This window comes from Cebus imitator, unplaced genomic scaffold, assembly GCF_001604975.1.
Source record: "Cebus imitator isolate Cc_AM_T3 unplaced genomic scaffold, Cebus_imitator-1.0 Scaffold24, whole genome shotgun sequence".
NCBI lineage: Eukaryota > Metazoa > Chordata > Mammalia > Primates > Cebidae > Cebus > Cebus imitator.
Window position 1 is genome coordinate 10,973,307 of NW_016107339.1, and position 18,861 is coordinate 10,992,167.

The 18,861-nt window shown below is 51.6% G+C and overlaps 2 protein-coding genes across 11 annotated transcripts in view; both read right to left on the bottom strand.

Annotated features, from left to right (window-relative positions):
- The window catches only part of DEF6 (DEF6 guanine nucleotide exchange factor), a 26,068-nt gene extending 18,761 nt beyond the window's left edge, over positions 1 to 7,307 (bottom strand). For all 3 annotated transcript variants that reach the window (XM_017522252.2, XM_017522251.2, XM_017522250.2), the window contains exon 1: positions 5,459 to 7,307. In XM_017522252.2, coding sequence (XP_017377741.1) covers positions 5,459 to 5,743 — 285 coding nt within the window. In that variant the 5' untranslated portion in view covers positions 5,744 to 7,307. The remainder of the gene's footprint in view (positions 1 to 5,458) is intronic.
- Positions 7,308 to 7,431: 124 nt separating this feature from the next.
- ZNF76 (zinc finger protein 76) overlaps positions 7,432 to 18,861 on the bottom strand; it is a 33,310-nt gene continuing 21,880 nt past the window's right edge. For 3 of the 8 annotated variants that reach the window (XM_017522254.2, XM_017522253.2, XM_037736395.1), the window contains exons 3-14: positions 17,377 to 17,457; positions 17,187 to 17,264; positions 15,758 to 15,957; positions 13,003 to 13,119; positions 12,688 to 12,763; positions 12,003 to 12,128; positions 11,669 to 11,848; positions 10,623 to 10,856; positions 10,366 to 10,529; positions 9,499 to 9,663; positions 8,843 to 8,956; positions 7,432 to 8,297 (exon numbers count right to left, since the gene is read on the bottom strand). In XM_017522254.2, the coding sequence (XP_017377743.1) occupies positions 8,193 to 8,297; positions 8,843 to 8,956; positions 9,499 to 9,663; positions 10,366 to 10,529; positions 10,623 to 10,856; positions 11,669 to 11,848; positions 12,003 to 12,128; positions 12,688 to 12,763; positions 13,003 to 13,119; positions 15,758 to 15,957; positions 17,187 to 17,264; positions 17,377 to 17,457 (1,640 nt within the window). In that variant the 3' untranslated portion in view covers positions 7,432 to 8,192. Of the gene's footprint in view, positions 8,298 to 8,842; positions 8,957 to 9,485; positions 9,664 to 10,365; positions 10,530 to 10,622; positions 10,871 to 11,668; positions 11,849 to 12,002; positions 12,129 to 12,687; positions 12,764 to 13,002; positions 13,120 to 15,757; positions 15,958 to 17,186; positions 17,265 to 17,376; positions 17,458 to 18,861 lie in introns of those variants that run through there. The other 5 variants (XM_017522256.2, XM_017522258.2, XM_017522257.2 and 2 more) reach the window with 5 other exon arrangements.

Below are 18,861 nucleotides of genomic sequence, written 5' to 3' on the forward strand. Positions count from 1 at the left end.
AGATGAGGAAATCAAGGCTCAGAGAGAGGAAGCATCTTGCCCAAGGTCTGACTCCAAAGCCCTGCTCTTGATCTCTACAGTGCACTGGCCCTGGCTGAGCACCACACTCACCCAGGGAGCTGGTGAAACTGAAACATGTCCGCCCAGCCCAAGCCTACTGACTCAGAGTTTCCAAGGGTGGGGTCCAGGTGTATTTTTCACAAGCAGCCATTCGGGTTCCCCCAGAGAGAACTCCCGCAGTCTCCTCCACAAATGCAGGGAGCCCCTGGCCTCTGGGTTGGCGGTCACTGACCTTTGAGAGGCTTCATTTATTCACTCTTTCCTCTGGAGGCATGCAGGGGAGTAGTTCTCCTCTGGGGACTTGAGGATCCTCTAAAACTCAAGTGTGAGGATTGGGGTGGTCCTCAAAAACTCAAGTGTGGGTGTCAGGTCCATGATGGCAATAGTAAGAATTGATTCTGTAGTTTCCAGCCTGCAGGATCCCCAGGGTTTGGGAAACCAGAAAAGCACCCAGCAGTGATTTCAGAAAGAATTCTCTCCTAAATTGACTGTTGTCTCCTTTTTAAAGAAAAAATCTCACTCTACTGCCCAGGCTGGAGTGCAGTGGTATAACCACGGTTCACTGTAGCCTTGACCTCTTGGGTTGGGCTCAGGCAATCCTTCCACCTCAGCCTCCAGAGTAGCAGGGACTATGCTACGTACAGGCACGCACCATCATGCTTATCTAATTTTTTCATTTTTTGTAGAGTTAGGGTCTTGCTATGTTGCCAGAGCTGGCCTCAAATTCCTGGACTCAAGTGATCCTTCTGTCATGGCCTCCCAAAGTGGTGGGATTACAGGCGTGAGCCACAGGGCCCAGCATGGTCTTTAAATGAATCTAGATTCCAAGTGATCCTTCCAAAAAGACACAGATCTGGCCAGGCAAACGCTACTGCACACGCCTGTAATCCCAGCACTTTGGGAGGCTGAGGCAGGCGGATCACCTGAGGTCAGGAGTTCAAGACCAGCCTGGCCAACACAGTAAAACCTCGTCTCTACTAAATACACAAGTTGGCTGGGTGTAGTGGTGTTCGCCTGTAATCCAAGCTACTTGGGAGGTTGAGGCAGGAGAATCACTTGAATCTGGGAGGTGGAGGTTGCAATGAGCCGAGACTGTGCTACTGCCACTCCAACCTGGGTGGCAGAGCGAGACTCTGTCTCAAAAAAAAAAAAAAAAAAAAGACACAGATCTTAAGAGTTACCGAATATATTCTAGTGGGTTACTAGAAAAGCATAACTACTATCATGGAGGAGTACTGGAAATTTTAAAAGAGGGGCATCTTTGGACTAGCTGTGTCACCTGCTGAGAGCAAGCAGGGGCTGGAGAGGGTGGGTGTGGGCATCAAAAGACAGAGGCCCATTTGAGGGAAAGGAGAGGCTGCATCACAGACCAATTTCACCTACTTGAGGTACAGAATTGATTCTTTTTTTTTGAGACATAGTCTCGTTTTGTTGCCAGGCACCAGGTTAGAATGCAGTGGCATGATTTTGGCTCACTGCAACCACTGCCTCCCAGGTTCAAGCAATTCTCCTGCCTCAGCCTCCCGAGTAGCTGGGACAATAGGCGCGGGCCACCACCCACAGCTAATTTTTATATTTTAGTAGAGACGAGGTTTCACTATGTTGGCCAGGATAGTCTCAATCTCTTGACTTTGTGATCCGTCCACCTTGGCCTCCCAAAGTGCTGGGATTACAGGCATGAACCACTGCGCCTGGCCCAGAATTTATTCTTTAGTTTTGCAGGCTGGCTGGACAGCTTGGTGACAAACCCCCTGGTTTATAGGTGAGAAACGAGATGACAGTGACTTGCTTAAAGTGACTCAGCTGGGGAGCAGCATAGATCCAAGTCTATGTGGTTCTGAGTCAACTGCTCTGCGCATCATTAAATCATCCTCCTCTCCCTACCCACAAATCCTAACCTGGGGAGACCAGCAGCACACAGGGGTCAGGACAAAGCTGATGATCCTAGCCAGCAGGTTTTTGGACTGGAGCTGTTCTTAAGTTTTCCTCCATTAAGGAGAAGGTGGTTGTCCCTCTCCAGAGGACGCAGAGCCTGAAGCTCATAGACTCTCAGTGGCCAAGAGTCTCTCTCTGAGCTCCAGGACTGCCCTGAATGTCAGTTGGAGGTATAGGAGACTAGAAGGCCCCTGTCAACCCTCCGTCCCTTCCTCTAGCTCCTGCCAGTCAAGGAGGAAGTGGTAGGCCTGGTGCCTCCCAAATCCTCATCAAACCGGAGACACACTGCTCCATCTACATACCCCCTCACCCCACTGCCTGACAGTCAGGGGGAAGGAGGCCAAATTATCAGCTGATCCTCTGCTTAGATCTAAAATCAAAACTGCTCCCCTGGGAAAGAGGGTGTGGCCATTAGAACACAAATCATTCCCAAGGGCTCCCCTCTCTACAGCCCTCTGTCAGGATTGCTACCTTCTAAAGGTTTTTAGAGGCGGTTAGGGGAACCTTACAAAAACTCACAGCCCTCAAGTCCTGGGAAGTTTTGTGTTCAACCTAAATCCATACTGGTCAGGAGTGCCATTCCTATTGGTTTACTTTCTCTGTTCTTAAGCCAACTGGATGAAGCCATTATACTTTCTACAAGGATTTAAAGAGAGGAAAAAGTATCTGTTTTTTGGAGATAGAGTCTCACTGTTTTGTCCAGGCTGGAGTGTGGTGGCGTGATCTCGGTTCACCGCAACCTCTGCCTCCTAGATTCAAGCAATTCTCCTGCCTCAGCCTCCCAAAGTGCTGGGATTACAGGCATGAGCCACAGCACCGGCCAGGAGTATCTGGTTTTTCCCTCGAGCCTTTTCTTCTCCAGAAGAAACAACCCTACTCCTTGGGCTTTTCTCGGAGGATGCACTGTTCTTCCTCCTACTGTCTGGCCTCATCATGGGTTTACCCAGGACAGCCACTGGCAGTCCCTCTACCAACACATCAGGGGAGAAGTGGCAAATGTCATACACCGACACATCTTGCCCTGGACTGGCACAGGTCTCTTGCCAGGTCCCAACCCAGGACCCCAAGGCTAGGGACAGTTTTAGTAACCAGCCCAGCAAGGTGGCTCAAGACTATAATTCCAGCTACTCAGGAGGCAGAAGCAGGAGGATCACTGGAGGCCAGGAGTTTGAAACCAGCCGAGGAAGCATACTGAGACTCAGGCTCAAACAAAAAATAAACAAAATTAGCCAGGTGTGGTGGCATGTGCCTGTAGTCCTGGCTACTCAGGAGACTGAAGTAGGAGGATTGCTTGAACCCAGGAGTTTGAGGCTATACTGAGCTCTGATTGCACCACTGCACTCCAGCATGGGTGACAGAGCAAGACCTCATCTCTCATCTCTAAAACAACAACAACAACAAAAAACCAGATTGACTCCAAGGTCTTTTCCCTCACCCCTAAGTCTTTTCAGGGGAGGGGTGGGCCCTGCTTGTATAACTCTCTCATCTGCTTCCTCCTCTGCCTTCTGACCACTTCTCTATTACTCCTTTGCCTTGCTGGAATCCCCACCCCTAACACTGTGACTACTTCCTCCCATTCCAATATTCACTATTATGGGCTTGAAAGGAGCCCTGCCATTTCTGCCCCATCCTCACTTGGCCCCTGAGACTCCCACTGTTAGCCCAGGTTTCCAGAGTAGACAAGTTTTTTGTCAAGTAGGAGTGAACTCCACTACTGGTCATGCATGACCTACTGTTGCTGGCAGTAGGCTCAATATGAGCTGTGATGAGGTACAGACAGTGGACAGTTCAAGCATGCAAGCTCTCCATGGAGCATTTCCCCTAGAAATACACAACCTGTGGGAGTGAGGAAGTGGGTAGTGGCCCAGCTAGAGGCCAAGATGGAGGCTCAAGCTAGGAGGCTTTACCAGCTGATGGCATTAGGAACAAGGGAGCCACTTAAGGGCTGTTATCTTCCATGTGTGAAGGAAAGAGAGAGCCTGGAGAGGTCTCAGCGGCCACAGGTAATGCAGAGGTGGAAAATGGTATCCTGGAAGCAAAAAGCCATGGGGGCTGGTATTGTCTGGCAAGATATTAAAGGGGCAGGGTGGGAAGTAGGGGTGGGACACAGAGTCGGCAGAAATGGATTTTGGATGATCAACTTTTTTCCATTTATACTGAGTACCCAACCAGATGACATGATCTGCAATAAAAGGGATTTAAATAGGATGTAAAGAAGAATCTGCCTGTTGGGAGGGTCTCCCCACATGACAAAAGATTGTAGCAGGCTCTCCTTCCTGGGGGAGTGAAAAATCATCTATCAGATGCTCACAAATCCGGGTAATGAACTGTAACATAGGACCAGTTTGGGATATCCTAGTTCCTCATGTCCAAGTTCAGTAAAATAGAAGGTTGGAACGGTAGTGGGGCACAATAACTATTCTGTCCCATTCATCTCTCAGGTATCCAGGCACCCTCTACCTCGGTCATTAAGAACGGAGGTTTCCTTGAGACTCTGGAAGATGGCACAAGGGAGACACCAGGAGTCCAGTACCTAGCCACATGGCAGGCACAGAGCCTCATGAGGGGCACTCAGTCAAGTATGCACAGAGTTAATGAAGGCACCCCTACGGCAGGTCCTAGAGAGCTGAGGCCTATCTTGCTCCTTTCCTTCCCCCAGCATTTGCTGATTCTAGTAGCTAAAGGCCTTGCTTCCTCTCCACCAACTAGGGTAGTGAAGGCAGCACTAACGGAGGACTAGAGGAAGAGAGAGAAAAACTCCTTGGCCTCCCGGAAATTGTCTAGGCCAGATGATCGACTTCAGGACAATCATTGATGGGGCTTTTCCTGAGCTTAGATTCCACCCCTTCCCTACCTGAGGTCTCAAGGCCTAAGGTAACAGTTTCCCAACCTGATATGTGTGGAGGATAGGGGGTGAGCTCAGCGTAGCAGTGTAATAGGGTCCTCAGTCCTCCCCTACTCTGCAGCTCTGTTTCACCTGGGGGAAGGGTTAGGCAGACCAGACCAGTTCGGGACTGGGGGAGGTCCCTTTATGCCTCTCTCAGCTCCAGAGGAAATGACTGCCAAGTACTAGCTAACTGTTTCTCTTAAAAGTCAGGAGGAAGCGGCAAGAAAGAGCAGACTGCGTGCCCAAGCATGACTCTGGAGATGTGTGTACTCATCACACGGAGCCTGGGATGTGGCCTGGCTCCTGGACCTCAGAAACCCCTGGCCTCCACCTGGGGGGCCAAGTTCTGAGCTAGGTTTCTGTACACACTTCACTAGGGCCTCTGGAGGGTGGGCAGCGGTATCTACCAGGCTATGTTGGCCCAGTTACCCAGGACCAGCCACCCCCAACCCCAGGTCTGGGACGCTGGATGGCTGGGTGCCCCTGGAGTGGCACAATGTCCACACCGGGCTCCCAGGCAGCAGGGGCCAGTGTGGTGCATCTGCTGTCCTCCCCTGGGACCCGGGTGCCCCTCACCTTGAGCTGGGACTTGGAGACCTTGCCGCTCTTCTCCACATCCAGCGCAGTAAAGGCATACCAGATGGACTTGAGCAGTTCCTTGCGCAGGGCCATGGCTGAGGCGCCTGCCTGGCTGGGGGCGGCTCTGACACCAAGATCCGGTTTCAGGAAATGCAAACGGTTGCAGACCGCAGAGGGGCCGTGGTGGAGCGAGAGCTCCACCTGCCTGCTCACTCCATGAGGCTCCGTGCTGGCGGGAACCCTGCCTATTGCTCTGGCAGTGCTCAGCTCTATTCCCTGCATAGGAACTGGGGACCAACTCTCTGAAAGCAGGAACCCTCGGTCTGTATCCACCTCGCTCCCAGGGCATGTGAGGCCCTTTTAGAAGCCTCCTCAGCCCTGTAGCCTTCTGGAGCCTTCTGGGGCTCCCAGAAGCAGCTCGCTGAGAGATAAAGAAAGCTCATTCTGATACTTGAGTCAGACAGACTAAAGGTCCAGTCCTAGTTCCACACTTACTGCACAGGAGGCCTTGGGTAAGTTACTGGACCTCCTTGAGCAGTTTCCTCATTGGTAAAGCAGGAAAAATGCCTCTGTGTTGTAAGAATGCCTGAGGATGGACGTAAAGCACATCGTAGGTTCTGGGTAGAGCTTTTGGTGCCACCTAACATTACCATGGTGGTGGGGCTCCATTCGAGTAGAAGGAAACAAAGGCAGCATCACAAAGCTGGAGAAGGGATTGGGCCAGGGCACCTTCCCAGGTCAGGCGGATGTGGCACTTCACTTGCTGGCTCCCTATCCCCTCAGCATTGGCTCAAAGGTAGTCAGAGCACTGCCCACTCTAGGCCCAGTGGCTCTGCAGACACTGGAAACTTTCTAAAATATGTGGGAGTGAGACTTGTGATGCACCTCAGCTTCAAGGGTCCGGCAGCAGCAGGCTTGGGATTCAGAGGCCTCCATGTCAGTACTTCCATTTCTTCAGATCCAGTGCCCAAGAGGACTGGGACACACCACACCAGGAATGGTGGTCACGGATGTTGAAGACATCTGCTCAGGCCAATTCTGAGACATCTCCCCTCGCCATCCTCCAATCCCAATAAAAATCCCTCCAAGTAAGGTGCTGGGAATACCCTCTGCCTAGAAGCATGCCCGTGCCCTCTTCCCAAGGAGCTGGTGGCAAGAGTAAATGGGAGCTTTCTAAGCATCCTAGGAGAAGATGCTTGGATCGGAGGAGGGGTTTTCAAGCCTAGGAGGCAGGAAGGGGTTGGGGCATATCCATCACGGCAGAGAGAGGAAAAAAGGCACTTCCAATCCCTGCAATGTTCCTGGCCAGGCAGACTCAAACCCAGAGCTTCTTCCCATCAAGTGCCTTCCCCTGTATCCCTTTCTCCCACCAGAGCTGATCTGGTCTCACCAACTTACTTTTCAGTGGGGTCTGACTGTGGCTTTGAAATCCCACCGCATAGTCCTAGATACCTAGTTGGGCACCCCCAGAGCTGGGTAATAGAGCCAAGACTTCAGCTCCAGAGGCATCTGACTCTACTCCTTGAACCTCAGTAACCTTGGCAAAGGTACCCTCTAGCCTCACTCTAACCTGGGGCTTTGCCCTCTTGGAGGAGCTGACTTCTCCAAGAAGTCACTCTGACTGTGTGATTTGGGGGTGGCTGGATTGCAGGAGCTCTGACTACATTCCACAAGAAAAGGCAGGAAAAGAGTTCCTCCAGATCAATCACCTGAGGCCTGAGATTCAGCCAGAGCCTGGAAGCAGCAGCCGCCCTGGAGCCCACCTGCTCAGCTGTGGGCAAGAATCCACAAGCAGCTCCTCAGGGCTTTATCTTATACTGGGCTTCCCTCCCACCTGTCCCCCCAGCAGGCCAGCCCCACCACTCTGGCACCAAGGCTGAGTGGGTTTGGGCCAGGGATACAGGGCTGAGAGCCTGAGTTGACCAACCCTGCCACTCAGGCTTAGAGCTGAAAGGACAGAGGGACCCAGGTGGAAATTTGGAACTTTTATTAAATACTCATTCATCCATGTGCCGCCACCACCCAGAGCGGGAAAAAAAATTATCAAAATGGAATTAAAAAAAAAACAAAACAAAAAACAAATCAAACCCAATCCCCAGCAGTCTATATACAGGGCCACTCCCTGAATCTCTGCCATAGAGAGGTTTGGGAAGCAGCTGGGGAGTGGTGGGGGCTGGGCACCTTTTCTCCAGCCACAGGCCCCTGAGGAATTAATTGACTGTGGTGGCAGGAAGTCCCTGATGCCAACTAGGCAGGCATCTCAACTGGCCTCCAGGGAGGTGGTTATTGCTGGGAGGGAAGGCCAGGGCCTGCTCCGCTGCTACTGGGCTGAAGAGCTGTCTGTGGCTCTCCCCTAGAGGGCCAGTCCCCACAGCAGCCCCAATCTCTACCTGAGAAGGGGAGCAGACTGAGGGCCAGAAGGGTGTTCTTTAGGAGGAGGAGAGCAGGCACCCAGCTGATTTTGAGAGAAGGGTGTCCTGGTGTAGCCTGGCAATGAGGCTTGTTCTCAGCTCCCGAGGATGATGCACTCCCCTGATTCCAGCTGCCTGTCCCCACTCTTGGGCAGGGCCCCCATTCCCTTCAGTTAGGCCGTTTTCTTGCTGTCTTCTCACCCCAGAGACCTATGTGGCCACCTTCCATGTGTTAGCCACAGCCTGGGCCCTTGGAGGCAAGATTGGCCATGCAGCATTGCACCTCCTCCAACATGGTGTGGGACCCAGCCCTCTTGGACTCAGCAGCCACTCTCCGACACTGTTGTCTCCAGGGTCACGGCCCCTTGCTGCATAGCTGCGGTGGCCACGCTGATGGCCTCCTCTAAGGTCTGCTGTTCCTCCAGCTGTGGGGAAGGGGGTGCAGAAGGAAGGAGAGACTGAGACCCTCCCTGCCTAGATTCCAGTGTTAGTAGTATGTGGCCTACTGTTTTTTTTTACTCTCTACCATCTACCCAGTGCCACACACTGAGCACTTAGTAAGGCTCCAATAAACATGAAGTTCAGGGATGAAGAGTCCTATTAGGCTAGGCATGGCCAGGGGGCCCTAGAATAGTCAGGGTCAGAGAGACCAGCTTGCTCATGGAAGGACTGGCTGAGGAGGACTGTAGTGATTGTCTACTTCAGCCTCCTTATTTTCCAGATGAAGAAACAGAAACAAAGAGATGCAGGGCTCAGACCACAGGCAGACTGACATAAGAGTTATCCTGAAGGCTGGAAGAGGCTTCGACATTCACAGATGCATGGATGCAGGAGGAAAGGGATCTGTCCTCTGAAATGGGCTCTTTTTGAGTCAGATGCCCTTCCCTTCCAGATCGTCATCTAGTTCCCCTTTATTCCTTGCGGCCTTCTCTGGTAGTGGGATCCCCTTTCCTCCCAGATCTCTACTCACCTGCACTGCAATGTGCGTTCCATTGGCTGTGGCCAACAGTGCCACCTGTTGATGACGAAGAGATGCTACATTTGATTCCTCAGCCACCACAGCCCCAGAGGTAATGATTGTGACCTGAAAGGCAAAAGAAGGTCTTCCATCCCACCTGCAGTATACTCTCCCTCCCCACAATCCAGATAAAAATCCCTACAAGTAAGGTGCTGGGAACTACCCAGAAGAGAATGGATAAAACCATATGGGTCACATTAATTAGCTTGGGGCTCAGAGCTAAGTAAGATTGGGTTTGCTCCCAACTTAATGCCCAGTTTAATTTAGGGCTTTTCAATCATAGAAGAACAGAGCTGTCAAAAATTCCAGAGATATTTTAATCCCCTCACTTGAAAATAGACAGAAGTTCATGGAAAAGTGATTTGTCTAAGGTTGCAAAACAAATTAGGTTTCAATTGAGATTTAGGAAGTGTCTCTTGACCTCCATTCAACTGCTTTTAAAGATGAGAGCTGCTGATGGCCCAGGAACTGTGGGGAAGACCCCTTTTTTGTGAGGCATCTTTGTCCTGGTAAGAAGACTTGACTAGTTTAGACTGCACTTTAATGCCCACCCCATGGAAAGGAATGACAAGAGAATAAGAAACCCCAAGCAAACCGCCTGGTCATACGGGCTGCGTCTGGGTGCCATCGGCGCTGACCATGGTGACCGTATGTGTGCCAGATGTGGCCAGGTCGGCATCATGACTGGGGATGGTGAGGGTGGTGCTGCTGTGCTGGGTGACCATACTGATGGCACTCCCCAGGGCCTGCAGGTCTTCCGGGGATAGGCTGACCTGCCAACAGGAGGGGGAAGATGAGCTGGCAATGTCAGTGGAGGGTTGTCTGAAAGTCCCTCTGGAAGATATACCTGCTCTCCCAGGCAAGGTCAGCTTATTAGTTTCATGTCACAGGGGTTGAAGGGGTGAGTGACAAGCAAACAAAATGTGTCCAAGGTTCCAAAGAGAGGCCACACTAGAAGAATTCCACAGCTTACTTCTATTTATCACCACTTTGCCTCTGGGCCCTGTTGTATGCAGCTCAGGGTCACCACCTGATTGTGTCCTGACAACTCTGGAAAGCACGGGTGTACTTTCTAGTGAGGGTACTGACAAGGGTCAGGTCATGCAGCTGGCTAGTACACTGGTAGGACCAGACCTCAGGCTTTCAGACCCCATACCATGTTCTGGCTGCTATATGAACATGCCTCTCTTGAGAAGGACATCCCATGTCCCATTCAGATGAACAGGTCCTGTCAGCTCCCTAGTAAAGAGAGAAACTACTAACTGCTCCAGAAGTCCCAGAGACTGGTCTGGAAACATAGGAGGATGAGGACCTCTGTTACAAGATGTGGTCCTCGCAGCCTCAGCCGAGGTCTATAAAACTGAAACAGGAAGCTGGGTGGCAGTGGGGCTGTCAGAACTTCCGGTCTCTCAGAGTCCCCAAAGAAAGTGGAGAGTGCCAGCAAGTGTGGCACCTCTGCCCTCCAGGGCCTGTACCTGCTGGGCACCATCCTGAGTGATCAGGGCCACCTGGGGGGCCCCATCTTCTTCGGTCACCATGGCCACTTGGGCTGGGATGTCATCACTCTCTTCTTTCACCTCCGAAAGGTAAGCTATGCGGGGTCGTTTGGGTGGTGGGCTCTCCTCGGCTGCGGAGGCGGCTGGGAGAGGAGAGCCAAGGCTGACACCTGCTACCAGATGGCATGGGGAGGCCTGGCTTGTCCCCACTCTTACCCCCTGCCCACTCCCCTTACCTTCAAGCTGCTGCTGCTCATAGAGGGCCTGCTCGCTCTCCTCTGTGGCCTCCAGCTCACCATGGGCGCTGCGCTTATGCATGGCCAAGGTAGAGGTCTGCCGGTAGGTCTTGCCGCAGGTGCTGCAGGTGTAGGGCTTGCAGTGTGTGTGCACCACGTGGTGCTTATACAAGCTTGAGTACTCGGTGAAGCGTTTCCCGCAGCCTGGCACCGTGCAAACGTATGGCTTCTCCCCTGGGGACACTGGGCTGTGAGGGGGTTGGGAACTGGGGCTGGCAGGGGAAAACTAAGGGGACAGGGGTGAGGGACAGGGTTGGTGAAGGGAGAGCCAGAGGGAGGGAGAGGGACTGAGAACTGAGACTCTAAATGGACAGGGTTGGGGAAGATGGCCAGTGGAATGGAGAGGGCATGGGTGTTGAACTACTGAATTCAGAGACAAGGCGGAAAGGAAATGAGGGACAGGGCAAGGCTGGGGCTAGTGAAGGCGGTGGTAGGGGCGCTGGGGCTTATAAGGTGAAAGGTGGGAGGTTGACAGTGGTGAACAGCAGAGGCAAGAGGCAGGGATGACTGAAGTATCAGGTATGATGGGAGAGAAGGGACACACATGCTAAGAAACAACACGGACAGCTGGATGAGGGACACAACACTGGGGAGGGTGAGGATACAAAGGAGTCATGGACGGTGGATAAGGTGAGGAGTTGAAGGTGACAGTTCACTCTGCTTCTTCCCTGTCATTCCCAACCCTGGCCTCTTTTCAGGAGCTCAGTCAGAGTTGGAGAAGTCAAGGTGGGTGTAGAGAGGTGGCAGGGAGCTGAGGGGCCCGAGAGGACAGGCAATACCTTTCAGATTGGACCTAACTGGAAATGGAGGAACTGCTTGCTGCAAGTGAAAGAATTGTTCCGGGGATACAGCACCCCCAGACCAGCCTGGAATGGCTGGCACAGAGGGTTCTGGGCTGAGAGCTGAGAATGTGACTTAGATGGGAAGCCTACAGTAGAGGGGTTGGGGCCTCAGCGAGGGTAGTCCTCGCATGCCAGCTGGCCCACCTGTGTGGATGCGCACGTGATTCTTATAGTTGGTGGCACTGGTGAAGCCTCGGCCACAGTGGGGCTCCGGGCAGGTGTAGGGCCGCTCGCCTGTGTGGGTGCGCACATGTACCTTGCGGATATTAGACGTGGTGAAGGAGCGGCCACAGCCCTCAAAAGGGCACCGGAACGGGCGTTCACCTATGCAAATGGTGGGGTGTGAGGGGTGGTTCAGGAAAGAGGACCATGCTGGAGCAAGAAGGGGATGGAGCCGGGCTCCAAGTCTAAGTCTGAAAGGCAAGCTGAATTCCCCGTGCTCAGGGAATGGGGTTGGAGTGGGCAGGGCCCAGCATACCAGTGTGGGTACGGACATGCTTCTGCAGGTCTCCTGAGGTCTTGAAGGCCTTGCTGCACAGCTCCTCTGGGCATTTGTATGGTTTCTCACCAGTGTGGGTACGAACGTGGCTCTTCAGTCCATAGCCTGTCCACATGTGGCAGGGAGGTGTAAGAAGAGCACCTGGTGGGGCCTCATCCTCCGCCGTTCACTTCATACAGAGGTGCTCTATCTCCTTTGCTTCAAGAAGCCCATATCTGCCTCTATCCCACCCCTGCCTGGGTGGAGGCTAGAAAAGCCAACTCCGCCCTGCTTCCCTCTCAAGGGGCAGCTGAAACCACACCAGAACATGAGCATAAGAAGAAACTTAGGAGAACTCATGGCTAAAGGTCCTAGTTTCACAAAGGGGAAAATAAGGCGAGAGATGCAACGGCCCACCCAATAATCCACAGCTGGTTGGCATCAGAGCTGACACAAGAGGCTGGGTCTCTCCACCAACCCTCCAGCCTCCTTCTGCTGGCCTGAACCATGCTGCCTTTCACTCCCGTAACAAGGTTTCCTCCAGAGAGAGCACCCTGCAAGTCAGAGGACTCTGACGGTAGTTTCTCCAGGAAGGCAGCCTGGTATTGGGTTCCCTTCAGGGAGACTCCCAAACAGAACTAGAACCCTCTACCCTCAACTGGAAGCAGCCCTTCAGAGAGGTTACCTGTGGCAAAGGCCTTTCCACAGCTGGGGAAGTCACACCTGTATGGACGGTCACCTGTATGAGCTCGTTCATGCACCTGTAAGGACAAACAATCACATAATTCAGAGTTGCAAGGGTATGACCTGGGCTCTTTTGTTTTCTTTAGGGCCCTGATGTCATGTGTGTCAAGCCCTCTGTGCTGACCTTCCTGTGTACCCTCATTTCTTCCCTCCAGCAACTTGAGGGAAGGGACCAATTTCAATCAAAGCTGAAAGGCAGAATTACAGCCTGGAAGGGAAGACTGCAGAAGTGAGGGCTGTCTGCCAGCATCCTTACCTTTAAATGATGAGCGGTGGTATAGAGACGCCCACAGCCCTTGTAGCCACAGCGGAATGCTCTGTCTCCAACTTGCTGCCCTTTTCCATTATGGGGAGGCTGGCTGTCATGAAGAACCTGGGAGAAAAACCTTAAGATCCCTATACGTATTCTCCCCAGTGAAGAAGGTGGGACACAGAGCCCTGCAGGCAGCTTAAGACCCAATATGCAGGGTTAAGGCTGCCAGGGTTCTCTGGGGCAGAAGAACACATCCAGACAGACAAGGAACAGATGCTGGGGCATGCTACCCAAGAAGAGGGTAGGCATGGGGAGTCACCACCCATCTCTGATGGGTTAAAGAGAGACCTACAGGTCATAGTGGCTGTGACAGCTATTAAAGAAAAGCTATCTCCTAGACAGCTAGGTAAGGTGGAAAGGGAGTTTTTCTGAATGGCCATGCTTGAACTGGGCCAAGTGCCAGAAACCCTCCTTCTAAGCACATACACCTAGGAGCCTGCAACTCTTGAGACCTCCATCTTCTGATGGGAGGGGTCTCCCTCCTGGTAGAAAACCAGTGCTTAAAAGGTACATAACAAGAGGGCTATTTCTGTGGAGATGAGCTCACCTAGGTTCACCTGATAGGACATGGGGCCCAGAGTGAGGTGGCCATGACCAGAAGCACCCAGGGGAGGGCTGCAGTTCCCACAGAAATGTCAGCTCTAATGACAGCACCCAGCTGACAAGTCCTCTCCTTTTGTCTCCTCATCTGGGGCTACTGCTAAAGCCACCCATCTCATACCAGCCCCTGGATGCAGGGAGCCCCTTATTGCTCTTCTGCTTTCCTGGGCAAGGTCCTGGTAGGACTGTCCCTTAGTTTGTTTCTTTTTTTGAGATGGAGTCTTGCTCTGTTGCCCAGGCTAGAGTGCAATGGTACGATCTCGGCTCACTGCAACCTCCACCTCCCAGGTTCAAGTGATTCTCCTGCCTCAACCTCCTGAGTAGCTGAGACTACAGGCACATGTCACCATGCCCGGCTAATTTTTGTATTTTTAGTAGAGATGGGGTTTCACCATATTGGTCAGGCTGGTCTTGAACTCCTGACCTCGTGATCCACCCACCTCCACCTCCCAAAGTGCTGGGACTATAGGCATGAGCCACCACGCCCACCTGTCACTTAGTCTTTCTTTCTGGAAAGCTTCAGAATCACACTCTGGTCTTTCCAGGAGATCCTAAAACTAAACTGTGCAAGTCATGGTGAGCAGGGGACAGAGGAGCGAGGCCAAATTCATGGCAAGGTCTGTCTATGCAGGTTGCAGCTCAGGGGCTCAAGCAGCTGAGAGTTTCGTGGACGCTTAAGAGGCTGGGTAGAGAGTAGGGTCAGAGGTGGCCAGGCCTGCTTGGTGGGCTAACCCACACAGGCACTTGGATTTCATTCCCATCTCTCACTAGCTCCTGGGGTAATCACAGGAATCAAGGAAAATCAGGGATGGAAGTGAATTCTGAGATTATCTGGTCCCATCTCATATTAGGAATAAGCTGAGGTCTGGGAGAGCAGGGACTCCCCCAAGTTTGGACTAGGTGGCGGTAGAGTCAGCACAGATCTCAGGGCTCATGATTTAAATAAAACCCACTTCTCTTTATATCAGCATCAAGTCTCAAATTTGGTCTGTAAAATATACCTTAGAGAACTGGGATGGGAGTGAATGTAACCTGCTGATTGTAATCACTACCTCCTGATCCTCCCACCTCAGCCTCCCATAGCTGGGACCACAGGTGCACATGACCATGCCCAGCTAGTTTGTTTTTGTATTCTTTTGCAGAGATGGGGTTTCCCCATGTTGCCCAGACTGGTCTCAAACTCCTGGACTCAAGCAATCCACCTGCCTCAGCCTCCCAAAGTGCTGGGATTACAGGCATGAACCTCTGCACTCAGCCTGTGTTTCATTTTGAAAACACATGAAGACTTCTTATTTTCCCCCACCATTCAACCACACTGATTTCATTACATATATAAAAAAAAAAACTCCCCCATCTTTGGGTAAAACTGCTGGAAGGAAGGAATGTGCAGGAAGCCCTGGCACACCCAGCCTGAGGCTTTGCAGTCATCCCAGGAAGGGAACACCCTGGTTTGGAAAGCTCAGAGATCTCTGTACCCACTTCCCTGCAGGCAAGGCCATGGTTCCAGCAGAAAAAACTTGGACTAACTGGTATCTGCAGAGCCAGGATCCTTCTCCTTTCCAGCTGAGCTACTGTGTGGACCTCATAATCCAGGAATCCTAGCTGCTCTGCTGCACATGCCCTTGTCATAGCCCACTGAGGTTATTTTTCCAATGACTAAGTGAGTCACAGAGAAGAAATAAATATAGTTACCTCAGTGGACTAGAAAGCTAATAAAAGTCACCAGCAAGGGCTTTCCCAGCTAGTGCAGAGGATTACTACAGCAGCCAAAGTGAAGCTGGGCCTAACTCCCCAGCATAGGGGTATCACTGTTTCTTATGGCAGCCTTCCCTCTGCAGAGACAGTGTAAACAAGGGTGAGCATAAACAGCTGTCAGCGACCAGGCCAGGTTGTGTTGCATGCCCTAAACAATGACGTGGGAAAGGTGAGTTGGGGGAGCTGGGGTGGAGGAGCAAAGGGAATATCCCACATGGTGCCTGAGCACAGGGCTGCCATTGTCTTCTAGCGAGGTGAAGTTCTGACAGGGCCAAGAGGCAGTGCGCAAGCAAGGTCCCGTTGTTTAGAGAGTGACAGACAGTGTCAGGCTCTGTGTGCTCACCTTGCTGGCATACTGCTCCAGGGCCACCACTGTGTCTGCACTGAAGCCCTCATCATCCTCTGCCGCCAGGTCCTCCAAGCCCACCTCTGTCTGGACAGCCAGGATGGTACTGTCTGATGGCACAGCCACAGGGTGGTGAATGTAGGCAGTGGAGCCATCTTCCAGCTGGACGGCTTCCAGGGCGCTGGGGTCATAGCCTTCTGCAGGGAACACGCGGTTAGCCCTGATGCCACACAAGGGAAAAGATACAGCTGGGACCCTAGCCTTAAGTTAATGAGAGGCACATATACCAAGGAGGGTTTCAGCATCCAGTTTCTCCTGGCCCTTCACTTTGTGATTCACTCTTGCTGGACCTCCTTCTGGGGCTGCCTCACCTAAGGATGAGGTCTCCTACGGTGCACTGAATGGGAAATCACAAGTTCCTTGAGGACCTGACAGGGGCCCATCATCATCTTGGCATAGAAGATCACAAAAGTCTGCTGACCAGTCGTTCCTCACCCCTCTAGTTCCCTCCAGGCAGCACAATAACCAGAGGGATCTTTGCGGGCCAGAAATGTGACCATGTCACTTAACTGCCTAAATAGTTCAAATGTTTACCACTGGTCTCAGGATAAAGACCAAAATCCTCACCCTGATGCTGAAAGCCAGAGTGGGCTGGCCTTCCTTTCTCTCTCCAGCTTCCTCCTGCTCATTCTGCCCTCACTCCCAGGGCTCTAGCTCCTAGCAGTTCCTGGAATGTGCTGTTCTTTCTTCCCGCCAGCTCTAGGCTTACACATGCTGTTCCTTCTGCCTGAAGTACTGAACCCTCCCTCCCATCTGTCTTCTGTCAGCTATGTCTACCTCATTCTTTACCTCTCAGCTCAAGCATCACTTCCTCAGAGAAGCCCTTCCTGAGCCTGATCTCTGTTTGTAATGATCAGTTCATCACTGATGGCTTCTTTCACTTCTATTTCCCCCTCTAGACTCCAGGAGAGCGAGGGCTGTATCTGACTTTGCTCTCTCTTGTATACTCCACACCTAACACAATGCCAGGCATGTAACGGTCACTTAAGAAACTATCAGTAAAAGGAATAAATTGTTATTCTTCAGCACCTTAGGAGCTTCATTCTTAAATATTAGTTTTTTCTCCTGGTCTTGGATGATCTCCTCAGGTCCTACCCCAAAGCCCTAAGACTTTGCGGCTGTGCTGGAGCCAAGGCCACCATCAAAGCCCATGTGACTGATCTCCAAGGCTCACCTCCTAGTGGCAGACATAGCTGCTTCTGCAGTCTGCAGCAGGGAAGGTGGGCAAGGCTGCTAATCCAGGTGAGTGTGTGTGTACCGTGGAGATGACAGCTCCCATGTCTACACCCCAACCCTCACAGTGTGCTACCCCATCCTCCAGTCCTTCCTCCCGTCCTTCCCCCAGTTGTGATGATGGTGACCCTACCTTTGGGTGTGCGGTGTATGTAAGCCATGCTGCCATCTTCCAGCTGCACAGGCTGACCATCCTCAAAGGAGAGAGATTCTGTAACGAAAGCAATGCCTGCCTTTCCCTGGAGCTCAGTGCCATGGAGGGGTCCCCTGGTGGAGCTGTCAGGCTTCCCTCCACAAGGCATGGTATGTTGTGGTGCCCTCACCTTTCTGTACCGTCACCTGGTGAATGTATGCGGTGGTCCCATCCTCAAGCTGGATCACCTGCCCTTCAAGAAGCTTCTCTCCTGTTAGGGTGGAAATGGAGAGAAATAGGCGAGGACCAGAAGAGGACTAAGATACACTTGCCTGTTTTTAGCTGAGGCTTATTTGAGTCTCAAGGCATGAGCCTGAGGGTGTAAGCATGGGTAACATCTTCCTTGTTTCCTTGCTCCGTCTCCCTAGGCCTGGGCCTTGAGGCACTAAAGGTGAAGAAACTTGCCTTGCGGGAACCCCTCTTCTCCCAACAGATTCCCTTCCAGTTACTGACAGGAGGCGCAACTTCATTTATTATTCTATCCATGCCCAGCCAAGTGGAAACTTCCAACTTAACAGTAAGTTGCTGAGACTGAACTAAATGGCCCTTAAGCCTAAATGGGCCCCAATGGGTCAAAATTCAGATATAGCTCAAACTAACAAAATTAAAACATATCCCCTCATCCCTCACTATGACAGTGTGTTAAGACCAGGAGCCCCTGTGAAGGCAGACTGTTTAGTTTAATGGTTAAAAACAATAGACTCTGGAACCAGGCCAGGCCTCCTGAGTTTGAATTCCAGCTCTACCTCTTGCCAGCTGTGTGACTTTGGACAGCTTATTTAACCTCTCTGTGCCTCAGTTTCCTTTTCTTAAAATGGGGTTTGAAGATTATGTGTTTCTCATAGGGTTACTGTTAGGGTTAAATGAGTTGATGAATATAAAAGATTGGGAAGAATGCCAGCTACATACGGCCAACCTTCAATAAATCCTAGCATTTATTATAAGCCTAATCTGCATTTTAGAAGAAATGAAAAGTAAAGCAATAGAGAGCTATGTGAGTACAACTATTATGCTATTATGTGTCCATGTAGGTCTTATTCCACTGCCGCTGTTGAGTAATGATTCCTTTATTAACCTCTGATATTTTCATTTCAATTTTCTGGTAAAAAGTTAGATGACCTAAGGCAATACAACAAGCAGCATGAAAATTAACAAGACTTCAGATTTCCTAAGATATTCTTCTTCTTTTACCTTACCAGAAAGCACTTCTCCTAAGGCTCTTGGAATTAGACCTACAGGACCCTTCCTTGTGTCGAGTCTGAGAGAGGGGGAAGGAAGGAGAAAAGTGAGAAAAGAAAGAAAGGGAGACAGAAGAATTAATGACAGTTGGATGTGGTGGCTCATTCCTATAATCCCAGTACTTTGGGAGGCCAAGGCAGGTGAATTGCTTGAGCTCAGGAGTTCGAGGCCAGCCTGAGCAACATGGCAAAAACCTGTCTCTACAAAAAACACAAAAGTTAACTGGGTGCAGTGGTGAATGCCTGTGGTTCCAGTCACTCAAGAGGCTTAGGTAGGAGGATTCCTTGAGCCCAGGAGGCAGAGATTGCTGTGAGCCATGACTGTGCCACTGCACTCCAGCCTGGGTGACAGAGTGAGACCCTGCATTAAAAAAAAA